Source organism: Etheostoma cragini, chromosome 19, assembly GCF_013103735.1.
Source record: "Etheostoma cragini isolate CJK2018 chromosome 19, CSU_Ecrag_1.0, whole genome shotgun sequence".
NCBI lineage: Eukaryota > Metazoa > Chordata > Actinopteri > Perciformes > Percidae > Etheostoma > Etheostoma cragini.
In genome coordinates, this window is record NC_048425.1 from 7,725,701 (window position 1) to 7,746,316 (window position 20,616).

The 20,616-nt window shown below is 39.1% G+C and overlaps 1 protein-coding gene across 2 annotated transcripts in view; it reads right to left on the minus strand.

Annotated features, from left to right (window-relative positions):
* Positions 1 to 20,616, minus strand: part of adam19a (ADAM metallopeptidase domain 19a) — a 145,333-nt gene that overhangs the window by 15,257 nt on the left and 109,460 nt on the right. For both annotated transcript variants that reach the window (XM_034856711.1, XM_034856712.1), the window contains exons 7-17: positions 20,305 to 20,370; positions 19,695 to 19,766; positions 19,163 to 19,329; positions 16,605 to 16,689; positions 12,680 to 12,822; positions 12,193 to 12,370; positions 9,039 to 9,128; positions 7,803 to 7,998; positions 6,412 to 6,520; positions 4,670 to 4,874; positions 1,012 to 1,089 (exon numbers count right to left, since the gene is read on the minus strand). In XM_034856711.1, coding sequence (XP_034712602.1) covers positions 1,012 to 1,089; positions 4,670 to 4,874; positions 6,412 to 6,520; positions 7,803 to 7,998; positions 9,039 to 9,128; positions 12,193 to 12,370; positions 12,680 to 12,822; positions 16,605 to 16,689; positions 19,163 to 19,329; positions 19,695 to 19,766; positions 20,305 to 20,370 — 1,389 coding nt within the window. The remainder of the gene's footprint in view (positions 1 to 1,011; positions 1,090 to 4,669; positions 4,875 to 6,411; positions 6,521 to 7,802; positions 7,999 to 9,038; positions 9,129 to 12,192; positions 12,371 to 12,679; positions 12,823 to 16,604; positions 16,690 to 19,162; positions 19,330 to 19,694; positions 19,767 to 20,304; positions 20,371 to 20,616) is intronic.

Here is a 20,616-nt window from a genome sequence, read left to right on the forward strand (position 1 = left end):
AGGCACATGACAGTGATTACACAAAAGAATAGCAAGTACATTTACTATTTACCATAGCAGAAACCATTGGTTCTATCTCCTGTATTTTCATGATCTCTAGAAAACACAATTAACCATGATTCCAGTGGGAAGCCAGTGAGGGATAACGTCCTTGTCACTACACTAATGCGCCTACTGGTGACAGAAATCACCAGGAGGCAGTAGAACATCAGTCAGCTGCCATAAGTCTGGCCAGTCTGCAGTATGTTTTTTAGCAACCTGTTTTTGAGCAGCCTGTTCTTATAAACCATATGTTTGAAAAGCTACAAAAAGATAATTTTTTTGCTAGGAAAAACAAAAGACTTTCACCCAGTAAATGCATGATCCTTAGGAGTGTTTTGATACAAATCATGATCTTTTTCCCCTTAACCAGTCTAATCTTAATTTCCGGGGCCACATGATGCTCACTTTTTCTTCCCTAAATTTAACAGTAATCTCCACCGACAGCTTGCGGTGCTCTGTACCGGCTCACATTCACCTTGTCTCAGGTAACTGAACCACCAGCAACGACCGGCAGCTTACAGTGCTCTGTACCTGGCTCACGGTCACCAAATCTCGGCTAACTGAAGGACCAACTACCGCTGACCTGACAGAGCACCATGCGAACCACTATAGCCTGTGTAGCTTAAAGTAAGTGTTTAAGCCTCAAACACTCCACTTCAGAGCTTTGTTACTGATTCATAAACAGTGTATGATTCCCTTCTTATCTGCCTAAGGCTTTCTTGTACTGCTCCAATGAATAGTTCATCACTTCAGTTGCTGTGTATTCCAGCCATCTATTTTCTTGCCTTTTACGACAGTCATGGTGACAGCGCTGCAAAGCTCTACCTTTGCCCAAGGACACAGTGTGACAATAAGATTAGGGAGTTGTGCCCGGCAGCCAAGTGTGTTGAGTCTGTTGCATGGCTCTGTATGCTGTATGCTGATTGTGTGTGTGTGTGTGTGAGTGTGAGTATGTGAGTGTGTACCTACCCCTTTGCCGCGACAGCGTGCAATGCAAGTCTCCAGCTCGGTAAAAGAGGCATTTTGGCATCGGCGGTCTTTGCACACCTGTGACAACAAGCAAAATGATCACATCCTGTGTTAGCGATTACAGTGCACAGTCACAGCTATACAGACTTTGATCTGCCTTCTGCCAGTGCCCTTGGGCTTTGGAACAACCTGGCTGCCTGAGGAGATTGGCCTCATAGCTTGTATTTTTGGTTATTTAGCTGCAAACAGATTTGGTCTCTTCTGCTGCTCTAATTCTTATTTTAATTACCTTTTACATCAATTCAGGAGAAAAATGTTCTTTTAGAAGATTATTTGTAATGCTACCTTAACTTAAAAGGGTTATGGTTAGTTCAGTAAATCCATGCTTTAAAAAATACTATTTATTATTTCTGAATAAACTTAAAAAACTATTAGAAGCTAAGCCGTTTCCCCTGTGACACAGTGACAGTCATTTGTCATTACTGAACTCAAAACACACCTTTCCTTCTTGCTTTACAACACAGTTGGCTGCTGAGGGACTGCTGCATGGTACTTTGTAACTATTTCTTTAAGGCCACTTTCCAGGAACATGCACAATGCTCAGTTTTACATTTGCAGGCAGATTATTCCACTGTACTGCTGCACTGTGGACTAATGTTGTCCCACCTACACTATTGAAAAAGGAAAAAAACTGTCAAGCTTCCTCTTGTAAAGTGGCTATGATTTTCTCTTTGTAGTGCAAAATAGTACATTGGTACCATGTTTTTTATTTATTATTATTTTATGTTTTTTATATGTTTATTATGTTTTGAAGTGAGCAGAATCTTCATATAGTTGATTTCCCCCCCCCACACCGTTAACCAGTTAAGATTTTTTAAATGAACAAGTTGGTCTATCACCAAATGAGGTAAGACAATGGTGATAGAGCCTAAGGCCCACTGCTGAAAGTATGTATTTGTATTTGCAGAACGCAGAGGTTGAAAGTAACGGAATACATTTACTCACGTTACTGTATTAAGTAGTTTTGTTGTGTATTTTGTATGTTTCAAAATCGGTATTTCCAAATGTACTTGATTTTGAGTGAAGTTTTGTATTTTGCTATATTAGAAATCCTATTTGCTATTGGGTAAACAAATAGACTAACGAAAAACAGAAAGGAAGACCAAAAAATAAATAAAAATTATTTCAGGAGAATAATCAGGACAGGAACTACTTCACCAGACCTGGGCATTCTTTTATTTTGTGTGAATGTATGCAGCTTCTTCTGGGGCTGCTAGTTGCATTTAACAAAAAAAAAAGTAGAAGAAGAACTACTGTCTATGGTCGGAGCCAATGTCGGCCCTGTGTCCGCGAGCTGCAAACTGAGAGGGGGACGTGAATGAGGTGTTGTCCCTCAAAACTGTCACCTCATGGGTCTTATTTCCACTACATGGGAGAGATACCCCTGCCATGTTTTACAGTTCAAATTTTTTTAATTAACTATTACTTATTAAAGTACATTTTAAATGAAATTACTTATTACTTTTACGTGAGTAATTTTTCAAATTTCTATTTTTACTTGTTCTTGGGTAATATTTCATCAAAGTATTGGTACTTTTCCTTGAGTATAAAACTTGAGTACTTTTTCCATCTCTGGCAGTATGATATTGGCTTTAGGCACATTACAAGGAAAAAAATCAAGACAAGGCAAGACTGTTTGGATCTCTGGGAAACGAGATCCAAAAACAAACATGCAATCACTGCTTATGGCTATACAGTGGGAGCCAAGTGCGAAACAGAGATCTTCAAGATTGTATTAATTCTTCAAAGTTCTGTTTTTTTATGGATGACATCGTATTACATTTTATAAGCGGCTTAGATTTTTATCTTGTGTCTGTACCTTGTTTCTGTCTTGTTGATTTTATTCTTGTGCTAATCTTCCCATAAGTGCATGGTAAACTATTCCTTTTACAGAGGTCCCTGACTGTAACATTACACTGCTGTTTCCAACCTGTAGGGGGACCGAAGCGGGGAAAGTGCTTTAGTGTAGCTTTAAGTCTTGTTGGAGGCATCTCTTGCAAACGGCAGGTTAAAATTCTTCACTTTTTTGTATGGGACTCCATCACTGAGTTGTATAAGCACTAATATTAGAATATGCATTAGTACTGTATCTCATGCTCTGCCAGTTGTTGACTAACAATAGTTTTATTGTTAGCATGGGAATCAATTTAGGGTAGGTGAATGTGTGACTGTGTGATTTGAAGCGGCAGCTCTGTGCTATGTATGCATTTCTTGCTGAGAAAAGGCCTGTTCAATGTGATGATTTAAAATGCATCATGCTGAATGGCAGACAATATTTCTGTTGCCTATTTATAATATATTACTCATGCAGCACTATTCAGTCCTTTTAGTCTACCCGCACAACAGCTGAAATGGAAGTGGCTGGAGTGTGCTGCAGAGGGAAACCAATATGGATGGACAGAAAAAAAGAATTTACTGGTGGAATGGAGAAGACTGCAGTGACTCCTGTGTGTGTATGCATACATACATATGTATTTCACATGCATAATTCAGCACTTAGTTTGTATGATTTTTGGGGATCCCAAGGTGGGTTTACTTAGAAATTTATATTCCACTCAGCAGCTAACTTAAACCATTATTCGATAAAGTGCTTTATACAAACTCAGATACAGAACGGATGTACTGGGTCCCTGCGACATTTAGTTTCCTATGAAGTAGGCTGATATAAAACCATAATGATTTTTTCAGATGTGAATATTAGTGACTATTAGCAATGAAAACACGGACAATAAATTACTATCTTTACTTAGAATAATTACATAGGGCCATGTGACTTGCCAGGAACTTCACAAGTAGTTTCCATTAAGCCAACACGTGAATTCAGAACACTATGGTTCCTGCGGGTTGGAGAGGCTGATCAAATTCCAGCCCTTTCCAATCCTGTTGGATAAAAATTGGTTCAGCTTTCAACATTTAAGTAACTGATATTGAAAATAACTCATCTCTGTTAAGAATAAATCGTAGCTTTCCCAGATCATTAATCAAGCAAGAATAACTGGACAAACCCAACCTGGATCAGCAGCCCCAACTACAGTACACATAATGCAGGTACATCGAAACCTTAAATGCTTTGGTGCAATGTAAACGCTCTTTATCCAATCACTTTCACAGGAACTTGTGTCTCCTCAACCTTGAGATACAGTAGCCTTTGCAAACAGGACCACAGTAGAAAGGATTAAGCCAAAAAACTTGAGGAGAGCTCCAAAAGAGATTTCTTTTGAAGAGGTAGTACATCAGTGTACAGATAGATGAGCAGAAACCCTGCTTTGGCATGAGAATATAGCTTTAAATCCTTTGTGACTAAGGTGTGTTGTGCTGCCAGTTGCCTTCTCCCTGCACCCTCTTCAATAGCAGGCCAATTCAAAATACCAGGCAGGTGTTCATGTTCTCGGCAGGTTGCCAGATACAGTAATTGTTGAGTCAAGTGTTGGTATTGATCTTAACAACCTATTAACTTCATGGTCATTCCATGATGTGGTGCAGGACAAACTGTTTCTGTAAACTGTTTCACTATTCATCTATTCAACAAGGACATAGTATAATAATTATATTAGCTAATTAGTTACTGACTCCTAAAGCCCAGTCTGTGTGGACCAACCTTGCCCTCTCCACACTTGGTACCAGTCATGACAAGACCGGGGTCAGGCAGGTCGCCCTGGCCGTCCTGGGTGCTGTAGACGTAGGTTCCGCGGCACTTCACCTCGATGCCATCTGTCTTGATGGTGGTGTCGATGGAGACGGCGTTGGTGCCTTTGGGCTTCTTGGCAGCACTGTGGCACTGGATTTTACCACACTTAGCATCACTGGGCAGGGAAACACAAAGAAACATTTGAATTTTACTTTTGATACGGGCCAGTTGTTAACAACTCTGTTTTACAGACAAACGGTGGAGCAGCAGGTTGCAGGGGTAGACTGCTTTTCTCTTTACCAATATTAATCAGACAAAGTTTGACGTCCATCAGTGAATCTGTGTTGTGAATCACCAGCTGCTTCAGCCCATGATGGCAGGTGTTTGTTTTTATGAGCCTCACAAGTCATAATTCATCATTTAAGTCTGGTGATATGCAGAGCCAACCCAACAATGACTGCATCTACTAACATGTATTGTGTGTGTAGATAATTTACTCCTGCTTGACTAATGTTTAATAAAAATGAGTGCCCAGCTGTTTAAGGTAATTACTGGGGAAAACAAATAAACTCTGCAATTGTGATTTTGTTTTTTAAGAGATTTACATCTTTAGTAGGAACCAATGGGCTTTGGGCTATGAGCCACAGACAGCATAAGGAAATAAGAAAGTGAGTTAAATTTTTGCCTTTCATTCTTGCTGCTGACTGATAGCCTTACAGTATTGCTTCACTTCTTTGGAAAATTAACCCATATAAACCTATTCTGATAAAAACCTCTAAATATATATATATGAGCATTTTAAAGAATGATGGGCAGAGAGCAGCTCTGTGTACATTATTTGCGTCTTAATAACAGGCACAGAGTGCATTTACATATCGTCTGATCAACTCTCTGACTCACTGTGGCCGAAAAACACTAATGACTCTGCTGGGACTCCATAATAGATGTGAGCAGTGGTGAATCATACGAGGCGGGCGTCAACGACTTTAATCCACAGCCTAATTTACATAGCTAAGTCGCTAATTTGGCTCCATTAATTACCTCTGGCACTGTGCCATGGAAACTCAGAGGCCTGTGTTGACAGTGTACAGAGGGCCTGACTTTGTGTGAGAGTATTTGCATGTTAGGAATCATGAAACACTCAGTTGATCAAAAAAAAAACACGTTGCACGCTTACTGGCACCCAACGCAGCGACCACTCTACACCTGTATTTAAAAATTCCACCCACAAATACCAATATTACTAAATTAAGCTACATTTTAAACTGGGCTTGCAATAACACTTAAGGCGGCCCAAAGCCTTTAAACATTTTGTGCTTATAATACTTAGCTATTAAATAATTGTCGGCATGATGAAAAGTAAACCTTCAGGATTAACTGTATCTTTGAATGTCTAAGTGACTACCTTACCTATAGGCCAATCAGCCTAACATCAGTGGGGATTTATAATTGCTAATAAAACTGTTGGATTCGTGTAAAGAAATTTAATGTTAGAAAAAAAACATTACAAAATTAGTTTAAATTAACTTGGAGGCCCATCTGCAACAATTCTTAGGATCCACTAGGGGTCCTGGACCCCCTGTTGAAGATACCTGTGCTTTATTCCTTGTATCTACTACTTTGTAAATAAAAAAATAGACTACTCTATTATGAAGATAGAATATGTTTTTTTATGTATGTCATGATACGTCAGTATCGCCAGCATCTCTTACCTTTTCTCACACTTCATGTAGTTGCCATGTTCATCTTTCCCACAGTTCCCGAAAGCATTCCCTGCCGCATTGACATCTTCAAAGCAGGCATCATGGGCTGGTCGGGCTCCTGGAAACACAACATATCCCATCAGCTCTCTTGTACTTACTCTGGCTAGCAACATTGTCCTCCAAAGACAAGACAGATCGACCGTAAATCTCCTTCAAGGCAGCTAAGGTAGCAGTTTCTGCCTGCAAACTGCTGACTTTGTGTTAAACATATTGTCACTCCCCTATGTAAGTCTAGTGCAGATTTGAGTCACGCATGCGTCACATTGCAACGAATGAATTTGTGAGTTGCGCATGCGTCACTTTGCGACAAGTAGCATACTAGACGCTAACGAGAGACTTCTGTAATGTTATTACAGTAAAAATGGACCTACTTAAGCTTGTTCACTGCTGGCTACAAGCTAGCAATCAAACACAACAAGGTTGTCAGTTGAATGGCGTTCTGAGCTAATGTTAGCAATCAATCAATCATAGACAGCTAAAAGGTTTTTGAAATGATTGCTAGCTTAGCTACAAGCACGGGAGGAGTAGAAATATAAAATATAAATATAACTGACAAACACTGCTGCTATAAATTAAAATAAAAACTATGACAGTATCAGGTCAACTGTTAGGCAAAAGTTGCAACTGTACCTTTAAAAAAAAAAATAATAATAATTTCATATATTTATTTTAATATACTGTACATATTTTTTTTAAATCTTACTCAGTACTTTTTGTGACTTTATTCTCATAAAGATATAACTTTGTTCTTATAACAGTACTGTATGAGAACTCTATTCTGAAATTGTTTTCTCCAAGCAGTGGCACTACAACTCTTTCAAATAAAAGCCTTGTTTTCAGTTTTTTTTTTAAAGAACAATGCAAAACAATAAAACAATATGATGCACATTAAAAGTCAACCTATCACTTTATCAAGTCTATTGTCCTCTATTGTGCTGCAGAACAAACCCTGTCATGCTTGTGAATGCAGATTTCACATCTGAGAGGGAAGAAAAACAAATCTGTCTCTCTTTGATGAGTGTTTATTTTGACAGACTAGTGCCAGCTAGTGTTATCCATTGTATTAATAAACTCTGATATACAGTGCAGAAGAACTGCTGTCAGATTTTTTGGCAGTGACACTGTAGCTGAAAGCAAATTACACACCAATATAATATTACTATTGGTAGTTTAACTCCCAAAATAAAAGCACTGACATTTAAAACCTTCACCGGTAAATCCCTAATTGCAGTGTTTAAACAAAGGCTTAACACTGGTCTGAGAGCATGCATGTCTCTGTTATATAAAGTGAATGGGTTAAGTGTGTATTCCGTATTGTGTGGTGATAGACTCTTGATTACCGTAGCCCCAGAGCTGCAGACATTGTTGTTCGTGTGTGAGGCACATGCCGTTGTAGCAGTAGGCCACTCCGTACTGACAGGAGGAGCCGTCCAGCAGGTAGACGTTGGCAGGACAGTAAGGAGAGGCCCCAGTGCAGTACTCTGGTAGGTCACATGCCCCCGCTGGCCCCCGGCACATGGTACCTGCTTGCTTCAACTGTTGGAAACAATGAAAAAGCAGTGAGAGGAGAGGGAGGGGAGAGCAGGACATCTGAAACAACATGAAAATCACATCTGAGGTAGTAAATCTCAGAGGGTACAGCAACAAAATGTTGTTAGCCCTTTACAATTTCAGTTGATAGAGTGTGTAAATAGTGAATATCTACTAACAAATTAGCATTTTGTAAATGACAAACTAACGATATTACATGCTCCTGTTCCAGGATAGGAATACTAGCTGGAATCTTTATACAAAATAAAACAAAGATACGATGTAAGACAGAATGGGAGGAATAGGGGTCAATTACAGCCCACTGGTAAAATATATATATATATTTTTTTAGAGGTTTTGGGCCATGGCAGAGCAATAAAAGGGTACGAGAATGTATGTATAAAAGCAAGACGACTTAAGCACTGTCCTATTTTCTAACTGTGGAATACATTGATCTTACGTGTTACATATCTTACGTGAGGTGGGCGGAGAAGGGTCTGGCGAGTCCACAAAGCATTCCGACATGGGAGAAAAACGTGGTTTCTCTCTGGTTTATTGGCATTTTCTTAAAACCAATTGCAATTGTCTTAGGCAGCCCTAAGCGCATTTCGGAATGCTGTGTGGACTAGCCAGACCTCCTTCTGCAGCATTGTGGAGGATGATCTGGCAAAGCGAGACTAAGGAGCAGTTTACCATACTCCTCCAAAATCGAGGAGTTTAAAATGCCAACACAAAGAAACCGGAAGGTGCCGGATTCAGCTGAAATGAAAGACATTCTACGGAATTTTGGCGGCACCTGAACAACCCAAAAATTTGGTTTCACACTTGTGGGTATTATAATAGGATGTCAGGATTTACATTTTCACATTAAGATGACATCACAGATGAAAAGTGTAGGTGTGATCTGAAGACACAGAGCCCTGCTGCACAGCATAAGTCAATACATTGACACAATAACTGACAGTGAACTCATGATACCGAGATACTACTACAAATGAGGCGAGCTACCTCCTACGCCACTCTGCCTGCATGTGTGTGTTACTTACTTTGCAGCCCTCGCAACACACTCCATGGGCACACTGAGCCTCCTCCTTCAAGGTGCAATTGTTGGCATTGCAGCAATCATTGGTGCATTCCTATAAAGGGTCACACAAAAATGGATACATCTTTTGTTATAAAAGGGTAACAAAAATTAGGTCTGCAGTTTTAAAGTAAGTAAATCATTAATGAGGGGTAAGAAAACATCTGGTAATATATATGGGATTATCAAAATCCGTTATATGTGTTAGCAAGTCATTATTAGGAGTATCAAAAGTAAGGACAGTCATTAAAAACATCATAAAGGTAAGTGAGTCATCAATAATAAAGGGTAATACATATCCAGTCAGCCATTATTAAAGTTAGTGAGATGTTAATAAAGGGTTATAAACATTAAGTCAGCAGTTTTACTTGTCACTAAGTCAATAATAATGGGTAATAAAAATTTAGTCAGTCAGCCTTACGCCTATGTTAGTAAGTCATTAATAAATGTTATTTAGCCATAAAGTCAGCAATCTTAAATGGTAGTAAGTCGTTAATGAAGGACAATAAACTATCTGGTCTGTTACAGGTCTGTTAAAACTTACAAGTTTGCAGTTGTAAATTTTAATATGTTGTTTCACATTCTTTCCAGATGACATGCAACATCCAGCGTACCCATGTTTAAATGACAAACCAAAAAGCTATACAGACAAAGCTATTATATAAGGTAACTTATTAGAAAGTGTTACCAATAACACACACACACACACACACACAAACACACTTCTAGGCAGCAGTTCCCAATGATGACAACTGTGACTGACAAGTTACAATTTGAACAGATGTTGGCAAGTACAATTTTTTTGTTTTGTTTTTTAATCCAGACAAGTGATTTTGTGGCTGCTATAGTGTTATATCACACTCAAAAAGATACAAACATATTCTGTTGCCAAGCTAAAAACAAATGGGGGTGGATTTGACTCAAGAAAGAGAAAATAAAGCCAAGCATATTGGCTGGAGGGAACAGAGAGGGGATTAGAAGAAGAAAAAGCACTGCCTTTTTGTTATGTGATGTTCATCAGAACAATGGGAATGAATTTGTTGTTGTTTGAATTCTAAAACTAAAATGTCTCTGTGTGACTTTTCATAAATCTACTCCTACTACTGATATTCCTAAATGTACAAACTTTACTGTAAGATATTGGTGGTTGTAAAAGGATTCTGACATCCTGTCTTAGACAAACAAAACAGAAAGAGGATTGCTTTTAGTTTACAATCTGGAACTGCACACCCATATCATGCGTATCATACATTTGGAAATCGAAAGGTGAGACCGGTAAGCAGCTCGTCTCATTTGCAATGCTAAGAACAGGTGGCTTGTCAGCAGCCTGAGCTCGACTGTCAGCTTCGCTCTGAGTGGGAATCATAACAAACAACCCACCGTCAGCGCTGCTGCTGCTGTCAGCTACCAATTTGCTTCCTCTGTTTTTAATTTGCTCTGTTGCTTGAACCAAAGCAGTTTTACTTAACCTCTGGGTTTATTGAGCGCAAACACTTCATCCCGATTTGAGAAAACGTTCCGAAATCTTTTAGCTGTGTGGCACAAAGGCAATACAGAGCGCGTAACTGATAAGGCAGCAACAACGCTGCTCTATGCAAAGTAGAACCTGAGGTAAAGGAGAAAAACAGCTGCCTTTACTATTAGCAAAGAAAGAAATAATAAATATAATAAATAGATTAACTTAATGTTATACCACACATACTGTGTGTACATTATATGAGACAGTTCTTATTATTAATGGACTTTCTTCCTTCTATTTGGGATGAATATGGTCCCGGTTTTGGCTCTACGATTCCCATCATGCATTGGATGATTTAAACAAAAGTAAAATGTTACAGAGAAGTCCTACATTCAAAAATACACCTAACACATTTTAAGATCATGATTGGCAATATGAGACTCATATTACTTGTCCATTGCATGAACTGAGCCTGTCAGACTCTACAATCAGCAATACTACCAGTAGACCACATGGACAAAACACACACACACACCAGGACCACTAAAACGTACAATAAAAAATGTAAATAAATACATTTGACTGTTTTTACATTTATTCTCTTTAATTATATTAATTTTTATGTGTTTATCCATGTCTTCTACTTTTCCTCTTATCCCTTGCTGCTTCAACAGTGTGAATGTCCCTATTGTAGGAATAATAAAGGATCTTGTACCTTGAATCTAAATCCTCAACGCAGCGGCCACGGGTTCAACTCCGACCTGGGGCCCTTAGTTGCATGTCATCCCCCTCTCTCCCCCCTTTCAAGTCTAAGCTGTCCTGTTTAAAAAAAAGGCCTAAAAAATGTTTTTGGTATTTTCAGTGGTTCTTATCACGCTCAAGTGTTTATTTTTTGGATAACTTTGGGTTTTATTAGTTATTTAATTATATTAAAAACGGGGTGAAACCTCATGATGAGTGGGAGGATGACATGATTTGTGATTGGTTAGGCGAGTGTATGGGCGGCACTTCAATACTGACCTGACCTCACTGCCCGATCACTCCTGCACAGACTTTGGCTCCAAAATAACAAAATTGCAGTGCCCATATCCGAGATATATTGGGTTGACTTTCCATTTTTATATACCGTCTATGGTTGAACATTGTTTGTTTAAAGACAGGAATGTAAAAACGTATGGTTCTGGAAAGGAGAATTTTTTGAACATCTGCACTTCCTTTACAACTTTCCAGCTTCATCTATGGGAAATTGTGTGATATGATTAAAACTTCCAGAATAGCTAATGAGTGGACCTCGTGGTGAGATCATTTTGAAAGGAAAGCCATTGTTTTCTATTCAGTTTAGTACAGTATAAAAAACAGTTGATTAAAACTTCAAACTGACTTGATTTTGGTAAACATAACAGAAAACATAGGGTCTGTTTTTGACAGTTTTTGACAGTTTTAACAGTTCTGTTACACTGTGTGGTAATGCAATCACATCATACCTTATGGAAACCAATAGAAGTCAAATATTGTGGAAGTGTACAAAAAACATTTTAAAGATCTTAAACACCACAGTATAAAGGATAATGGGCAAAACATCAGTGTGGTCCTTTAAAACTAATTTATCACTAGACCTTTGGGGTTGTTCAGACAACTATCAATAAATAAAAGTGCTCACATCAGGTTCTCCACAATCACACTCTTCTCCATCCTCCACAAAGCCGTTTCCGCACTTTTTGCCCCCCACCAGGTCTTTCATGTTGGGCATGTTAAAGAGACACATGCCCCCTCCCTTCTGGAAGTAGCTGTCCAGGTCGCGTTTGCTGCAGCGACTGAAGACGCGTGGGAATGGATGCCTGGAAAGAGACATTTTTAATGCATTTTTGAGGAGCTAAATTTGCAAAAATTATATTACATTACTGTTCTTGCTTTGCTGAGATGCATCAGTAGCTCCTTGTGTGGTGTAGTGTAGTTTTATGGGACAACTTGCAAAGGCTTTCACTACAGGGACATGTTTTCTTACCTTCATATCAATGAAAACTGGTGATTAAGTAAGAAATCAAAAATCTCAAGTGACAAGACGAGTTCTCTAGGCAGCCACATTAATATGTAATTTGTTTTTATCTTCAGCTGTGTTGAAGCCAGATGCAGTGCTTGAGGCTCACCCGGTGGCGGCAGCCATCACACAGCCTCCCTGCTCAGCGGTAGCCTCCACACAGCAGCCCTCATGGTCGTGGCTCATGCCGAAGTTGTGGCCGATCTCGTGGGCCATGGTGGCCGCAGCTCCGATGGACACCTCCGAATGGTCCTTGGGACGAATTAGAGGGAGGTCTCATTTATGTGACTGACAAAAGCATTTGAAGGCTGATAGGCATGGCTGTATAAACACAAACATTCGGATTTAATTTTTTATTTAAATGACAAATGAAACAAATATATTGTACAGGGAAGGGAGAGGTAGAAAACCACATGGACTTACTTGACACCAAAACATATACAAAAAATAACGGCTTTTTGGCATTTTAGGCCTTTATTTGAAAGGGCAGCTTAGAAATGTAAGGAGAGAGAGAGGGCAATCCCCTGCTTTATCATCTAATAATTGACAAATTAACATCATGCTGTATTGACAAAGACTTGAAACTAGCAAATGAGACCATAAGCTCGTTATGAAAATGTTTAATTAGGTAATAAAATCTGGTGAAAAGTATTTTTTCTGGTCAGTTTCTAATAGACTTATACATCTCATCTCATAGACTATACAAGCCAACTTCTTTTTGCAACCAGTGGAGTCGCCCCTGGTGGAAATTAGATCAAATACAGGTTTAAGGCACTTTCACACTGGCTTCACCTGCAGGGCCCGGACGCTGTGTCCAATATTTTTCACAGTCCAAAGCTGAGTTTGAAACCATTCCCTATCACAGAAATAGTGCAGTAGTGTGTTTGCCATTTTTATTAGTGGTCTAGGAATTCTAGGCAGTTAATGTCATTCACTACATAGTTTACTATAAAATACCCACAATGCAAGGCTAATTTGAGTGTTACTATGATGTACCCTACGTTTAAGTTAATTAGCACTAAACACAAAGTAGAGCTGAGACTGGTGTCATTAGTTTTGGAGATATCTGGTGATGAATCAAAGTCTAGGACAAATTAATATTTTGTCCTGATGATGAAAAGTTAAAAGGATTCAGCATCTGGGGAATCAAATATGTCTACAAAATTTCAAAGCAACTATTATTTATGAAAATTTGAGCATCTCACCTACATGCCATGCTTTGAGCTACGCTGCTATCACTGATTAAAAGAAGGACTCATTTAGACGTCTATGGGTCGAGAAAAGGTAAGGTACTTAATCAGTACATGTGATATAAAGTTAAACTCTAGGAGTAAGAAACAGCTGCAATGTCATCCTTCCAAAGGTAAAAAAGTCAAACTCATAAGAGTGGAGCTGCATGAACACACACACACACCAGTGACAATATTCAGATGAATTTAGCTCCTCTTTGATCTGCTGAAAGCTGTCATTCACTCATAGCTCTGCTTCTGAATTATGCATATTGCATAAAATAGGGATGTGTTAACTGTCTGGAAATGCTGATTTTGTGCAGTGAAACCATTCACCTACTATTTAGCGCTCTGGGAGCCTCAGCATGGAGGTAATGTATGTGAAGTCTGTGCTGATTCCGTTGGGTCGAGTGAAGCTTTTACAACCCGGTGAGCAATAAGACATAGGGATTCCACAAAGCACATCTGGCCTCAAGAGAGCTAACAGCCCGTTAGAAGCAAATCAAGCTCAGAAAAGCTATCGATCTCTCTGGCTGCGTCCATTCAGTCCACTGCACACATATATGAAGTCATACAGTTACACAGGCTGGATAATACTACATAATGGGTATTTTAAAGCTGCAGGCCTCCGGGAATCTAAATCCTACACCAACCAAGACGGTCTGCAGCAGACAACTGTGCCCCACCCTTTAAGTACTGCCAATTTGTCTCATATACCAGCAGTTCTTTCAAAGAAATATAGCTTTTCCTGACTATGTTGTCCTAAGTGTGTGTAAAGCAGTTTACTCTTTTTTTGTCCAGGGAAAAGCAAAGTCATTCAAACTCCGGTGGAATAAAACTATACTGTATTGAGAAGCCTGTGAACAAGTTTGGCAGTAAAAACAAAAATACCGACAACAATAATGGCTCAATGGTGTTTTTTGCCTCCAACGTCATCTTCCAAGTAGCTAACCCTAACCTTAACCATAAACATCCAACACCACAATTTAGAGAAAGAAGAAGAAGCCAAACCATTCATCTCGCTGCATCTGTGCTAGGAAACACAGTCCAACGTTTGTACTTTAATTAAATGGTTTCCTTTACCGGACTATTTTCAATTGGTGTTCTTGTAACATTTTGGATCCCGTTGAATCATCTCCAAAGAAGTGAAAAATACGTTTCCTCTAGAAGAGATAGGACAACGTGGACATCGCTTTCCTTTTCAAGGCAACTAAGCTGCATTCTTCATTTCCTTGCAAAGAGACCAGCTTTTCCGTAATTACAAGTGATCTGGATCTGTTTTGTTTTACCGTGGTGCATCTCCAGTACCAAACGAGTGGGAACACACAGTAAGGACAGTGTGTGTTATTGTCAGTAGCCGCTATTGCTGCAACTTGTTACTACAATTAATGTGATTTTGGAAGTTGTGTGTGTCCTGTTTATTGTTTTGAAAGTACTGGATCACGGTACTTGTTGAATGTTTAGTGTTTGATACTACTGTATACTTTGTGACGTTACCTATCGCCGCGGAGACCACTGTCAACAGAGTTTATAGTGTATCACGGGTCGAATTCAGCCTATTGCCATTAGGTTTCCATGGCAATGTTAGTGTGTTCCGGTGCCTTCCAGGCAGTTGTCACTTGTTTCCCGAGTTCTGAAGTGTACGGACGTCTGAGTGAACCTCCTCCGTCTGTGCCAGGGATAACGGATCGATAACCCAAACTAGTTACAAGCTAAAACATTACCGTCTGAAGACTTAGCCTGTTTGTATTGCTCGTCATTATTCCTTTTCCTTTGTGATTGCCGTTTCCTGATTAAACTCTGAAATGAATCATCGTTTTCGTGGGAGTGCTACTTTGCCTAACCAACTAATTTATAAGAAACAGTAGACAGTAGAAGAGGTGGACATGGAAGGGGACAGCAGAAGTGTGTGATGTGACAGCACACATTGCCCATGTTACTCAGCTATGTTTTATTATGTTCCTGACTGCTAACCATTACATCATTATTTCTTAAGAGTACATTTTTATTGTGTTTTCTTTTCACAATTTAAAGTGAAGTTGTGTAAAAGGTGATACAATTCTGAGGTCATGAAGTCATAATTCCAGTCATAGTATTACTACAATAATGTAATTTTATTAGTAATTCGTTTTTTAAAACTTTATTCAGTAGCTGGGTGCATCTAAATCTTCTTCTTGCCAATGTTCAAAGTGATAAAACTCCTTTATGGGCTGGTTAGTTTGGGGCATATTTTGTTGTTGTTTTGGAGATTTTCTATTTGCTCATAAATACTAATTAGCAGATCACTAGAGATTTACTCAAACTTTGGTTTATGGTTTTTCATATATAGAATATAACTGAATTTAGGTAGCCCAGCGTTTGAACTAAAAACTACTTCCAGCTGCAACTGGAAACCAGATTAATGAGAGCTGTGAGACTAAACCAAAACAGTTAAATGTATGGCTGTAAAACCAAAACATTGAGCTGGAATAAGCTAAAAACATATGCTATTGTATATTATTATAAAAAATTAAATAATTATGATACAAAAATAGGATTGCAGCTTTAACCTCTCACCAGTCCTCGAGCTGCTTAAACCTTTACCCTAAAATATAAAGAAAGAAAAACCTAAAGCCATGAAGAAGTGATGACCAAAAGTCTATATTTCAGAGGACATCCTACACACACAAGAGCAAAGACAATCACTAGAAGATGAATTCAAGCTGGGGGAAAAAATACTCAGGGGAAAAGGGAGTGAAAAGAAAACACAGCAGGGAGAGGAAATGATAGTGTTGAAGAAAAGAGGAGAAATGTCTTCCCACATACCACGTTGATGCCTCCAGAGTTTTCTAGGCTGCACATTCCCTCCAGCGGCGCCATCCCAATAGTTGTCCCCTTGAAAATCACACCGCTATCAGAGTCACACAGCCACACAGACAGACAGACAGACAGACAGACAGACAGACAACAAAAAATCAATTAGCCTTAATCTTTAGCCTGTTCACTTACAGACTCCCCAGTGGTTGCATATTGATTGCTGATGGAACAGCAGAGCATAGTGGCAGACATGACAAGCCTGTCAGATGTGGGAGAGGGTGTGTTTAGAACCTAAATCCCTCATGTGGTCTCCTGGCTGTCATCAATTATCATCAATAAGAAAAATCAAGCAATGTCGGATGAATCAAAACCAAATAGGCCCTTTGGTATAAGCAAAACTAATTATTCAGCAAGAGGGGCCCACCAGTTTACTGCTCATCGATGAATGGAATGAATGTGTGTGTGTGTCTCTGTGTGTATGTGTTTGTACACCGGCAGTCAAACTGCGATGCTGCTGCTGTCGGCATGCTGAGTTGTTCGGCCCAATTATAGCCGGCTGAAGCAAGATCTTTTGCTTAATGAAATCTCTGTTTAACTTATCATTTGTCAATTTACACACTAACAAAATATGTAATTGCCTGACCCAAAGCTGAGAGGGTTTCTGTCATTAGAGCCACACAGAGGCTCATCGGGGGACAGCAGGTGCATGTTGAGTTAATAATCTTTCCTATTAGCTGAGGTACCGTGATTATGAACCCGTGCACTAATCTGTGTAGAATCATCAGAAGGGCAGAAAGTCTGCAGGTTCTCTCACCAAACAAAAACTAAAGCAGAAATTTTCATTGGTAAAAGAGAATAATGTTAAGTTAGAGGTGGGTAGAGTGGCGAAAGCTGTACTCAAGAAAGTACCGTTACTTTGTAAAAACTATTATTTAGGTACAAGTAAAACACAGTCATTAAAATGACTACCTAAATTGGAGAAAAATGGACAAAAGTAGTGAGTGTCCGTGGAGGTTTTCAGTCATCCAAGTCATAGTTATCCAAGGAATAGTGTTAATTTCGTCAGACGAGATAAGATAAAAATATGATTGTTAATGACCTTTTTTTCAATGACTAAGACGAGACGATGACGAGACTGCACCAAAGTCTTAATTGTCTGACTTAAACAATGTCATGTTTGTTGTCCTTGATGCTGCTCTGTTCTATACTCTAGGGGAATCCTGCACTGCTGCTCTCCTGGCTTAAAGGGGTTATAAATTCATGGAAATTGCCAGTTTTTTCGCAGTTTTTCATTAAGCCTGTACTTAAATTGACAGGTGCTTTGCACACAACACTACGGTACTTTGTCACGTGACGTAATTCCCGGGAGGCTGACTTGTGGTTGGCACTGCACATACAGGAAGAAGATCCGACCGTGGAGCAGCCTAAACTGTCGAAGCGTAAGTGCAGTTTCACAGTTAAACTGCAAAAAAACTTTCCACGAGTTTCCAAGTGGGAGGCGGAGTGCACCGTGTGCAAAGCTAGCATGTATGTCTAATAAAGGTGCTGGAGATCTCAAAGCTCACATGGACACCAAAAAACCTGGTCTTATTACATTGAAAAGGTTTTAAGAGATATTTATTTGAAGCTGGAATTTGAAGCTGACACAGAATAGATCATATTTTGAACATTGTTTCACATTTATTTATTTGAAAAGAGAGCTATTATTTTGTCATAGATTTTATTTTATTTTTGTACCATTGAGGCATAATAAAGCCTGTTCATCAACCTCTGAGAAGCCTGTCTGAATTTGTGTCTGGAGGCCAACAGAGTGTCCTCTTTTTTGGAAATCAAAATATGGACACTCTAGTATCTCCATACAGTTAACATTACTAATAAATTTGTGGGTTAGCCCGTAGTTTTAACCATGGTCAAAACAATCAGACTAAAAATAACTGAGCGTGTTGAACAATGTTACCCACCAAGAATTAGCTAATGTTCTAGACCAAGCATTAGCATCAGCTACTTGTTTCCAAAATTGTTTCAGTGGTTCATTAACTCGTTTGAAGTTCTGGTTGACATTATTTTAAGGTACAAAAGAATCTTTGCTGTTGAATCAAATAAGGTATCTGTTGTTTGTTGCAAAGTGGTATATAGTCAATGAAAAAACAATACCTTGTTGCTGAAAAAAAATAACTTTTCTCCAGTAGTGAAGAAGATAACTAGCTATTAAACATGGATGTTAACTATGGTAATTCAGTTTCACAATGTTCAAATAATCTGCTGTTTAAATGTTTTATGAGGAAGGACATCAGTAAATATGTTTCTCAGACCTTGAACCTGCAATACCTGATTTGATATTTTCTTCAAACTTACAGTATATGTGTAACCACAGTGATTTTGTATTGGACTGAGAACACTGCAGAAATGCTTTTGAGTGAGCAGATCTCAGCAGCTGCCGTGTTGTTGATGTACTGCTTTTTCTACACAGCAGCTGTAGCTCAGGTGCAACTGTGTGTGTGTGTGTGTCTGTGTGTATGTATGTATGTGTGTGCGTGCGTGCGTGCGTGTGTGTGTCCATTGCTTACGTCAGCAGCTGGGCGTTGTCATGTTTCTTGCGGGATTTCAGTTTCTGTCTCCACTGGAGGAAGGACCAGAGGGTGGCATTTGGCTCTTCAGTGACGATACATTGATCCCTGTCGGTCCAAACCTCCAGACCAATCAGTGGCACGCGTATGTTCAGAGCCCTATAAAACTGAACACACAACAAAACAACAACAAATATGTACCTGCACACACAGAGCTTTGTCCACAATCTTGTCATAAGCTCCCACAACACAGGCTGGTCACACAAAGCAATTTTTTTCCCAATCTTCCTTCAGGGCTAAGGGAGGACGCTATTGATTAAATCCTGATGAGGCTTCAAACAACATTTGTGTACACTTTTCAATCACTGATGACTTATTTGGAACATCAACATCAACAAACTTCAGAGTTGATCAGTAATAGATAGCATCGAGATATGCGCCGACTGTACAATAATATCTATTAGCTTGGTGAATGGAGCCGTTTCTTTTCTCGAGAAATGCAGTATGCAGCACGAGAACCCATCAGCCTTACCTTATCCACGTAATTGGCAATTTCCATTATCCTTGCCTTGGTCTTTCCATAGTCCTTATTCTGCCGTTTAAACTGCAAGACAGGGAAGATGGGGGAGTATTAGTGGCATGAATGAGGTCAGCGGTCAGAAAAATAAATAAAATGCTAAAGAACATTGTTTCTTAAGCTTCCTGCAGTGACTAATGACCCAAGAAAACATTACTACAACCTAGCCGGTCATGCTTTACCATTTCTACCCTGGTCCATCAGCATAATTATACCAATTACAGAAGGAAGGACTAGATTCTTATTGGTCACCATGTGCTGTTACCATGGTATTACTGTAAAAGACAAATCTAACTAGACTTTTATTAAGATATAGCATCTCATCACTGCAGCTTATTGTCTATTTAAAAGCCCTTCCACCTTTAGATTCCACCTAAATACATGACATTAAGGAGACAAATACTTCTGCCTCAGCTCTCATGAAAGAGCTCCTAGCTGGAATGAGATAATTGTTTCAGATGTGGAACCTGTTTCCAGTTGATGGCTGTCTGACTTCAAATGCTGTGCTCACACTGATGTGCACAGAAATATTCTGCTGTAGAATAGACGCTTCCTGTTAGCTTACCAGTGTGTTGTCAGCCACTATGTACAGCTCCATGTACTTTGTTGTACCCCAGGCGTTTCTTTTAACCTAACAGTAAAAACAAAGGCAAGTGGAAACAATGTTATGTAAATCAGTCTGATTAGTTTGCTAGATTATACAACACACTACACTGTTCTATTATGTGTGTACTGTACACTGCACACTGTATTACCATCCACTTTACTGTACTATAATACTCGATGTTGTACTATACTACACTGTATTAATTATAGAAAGATAGAGATCACTTCCATCTAGTACAACCAACAATACAACTTCTTTTACCCATTACAT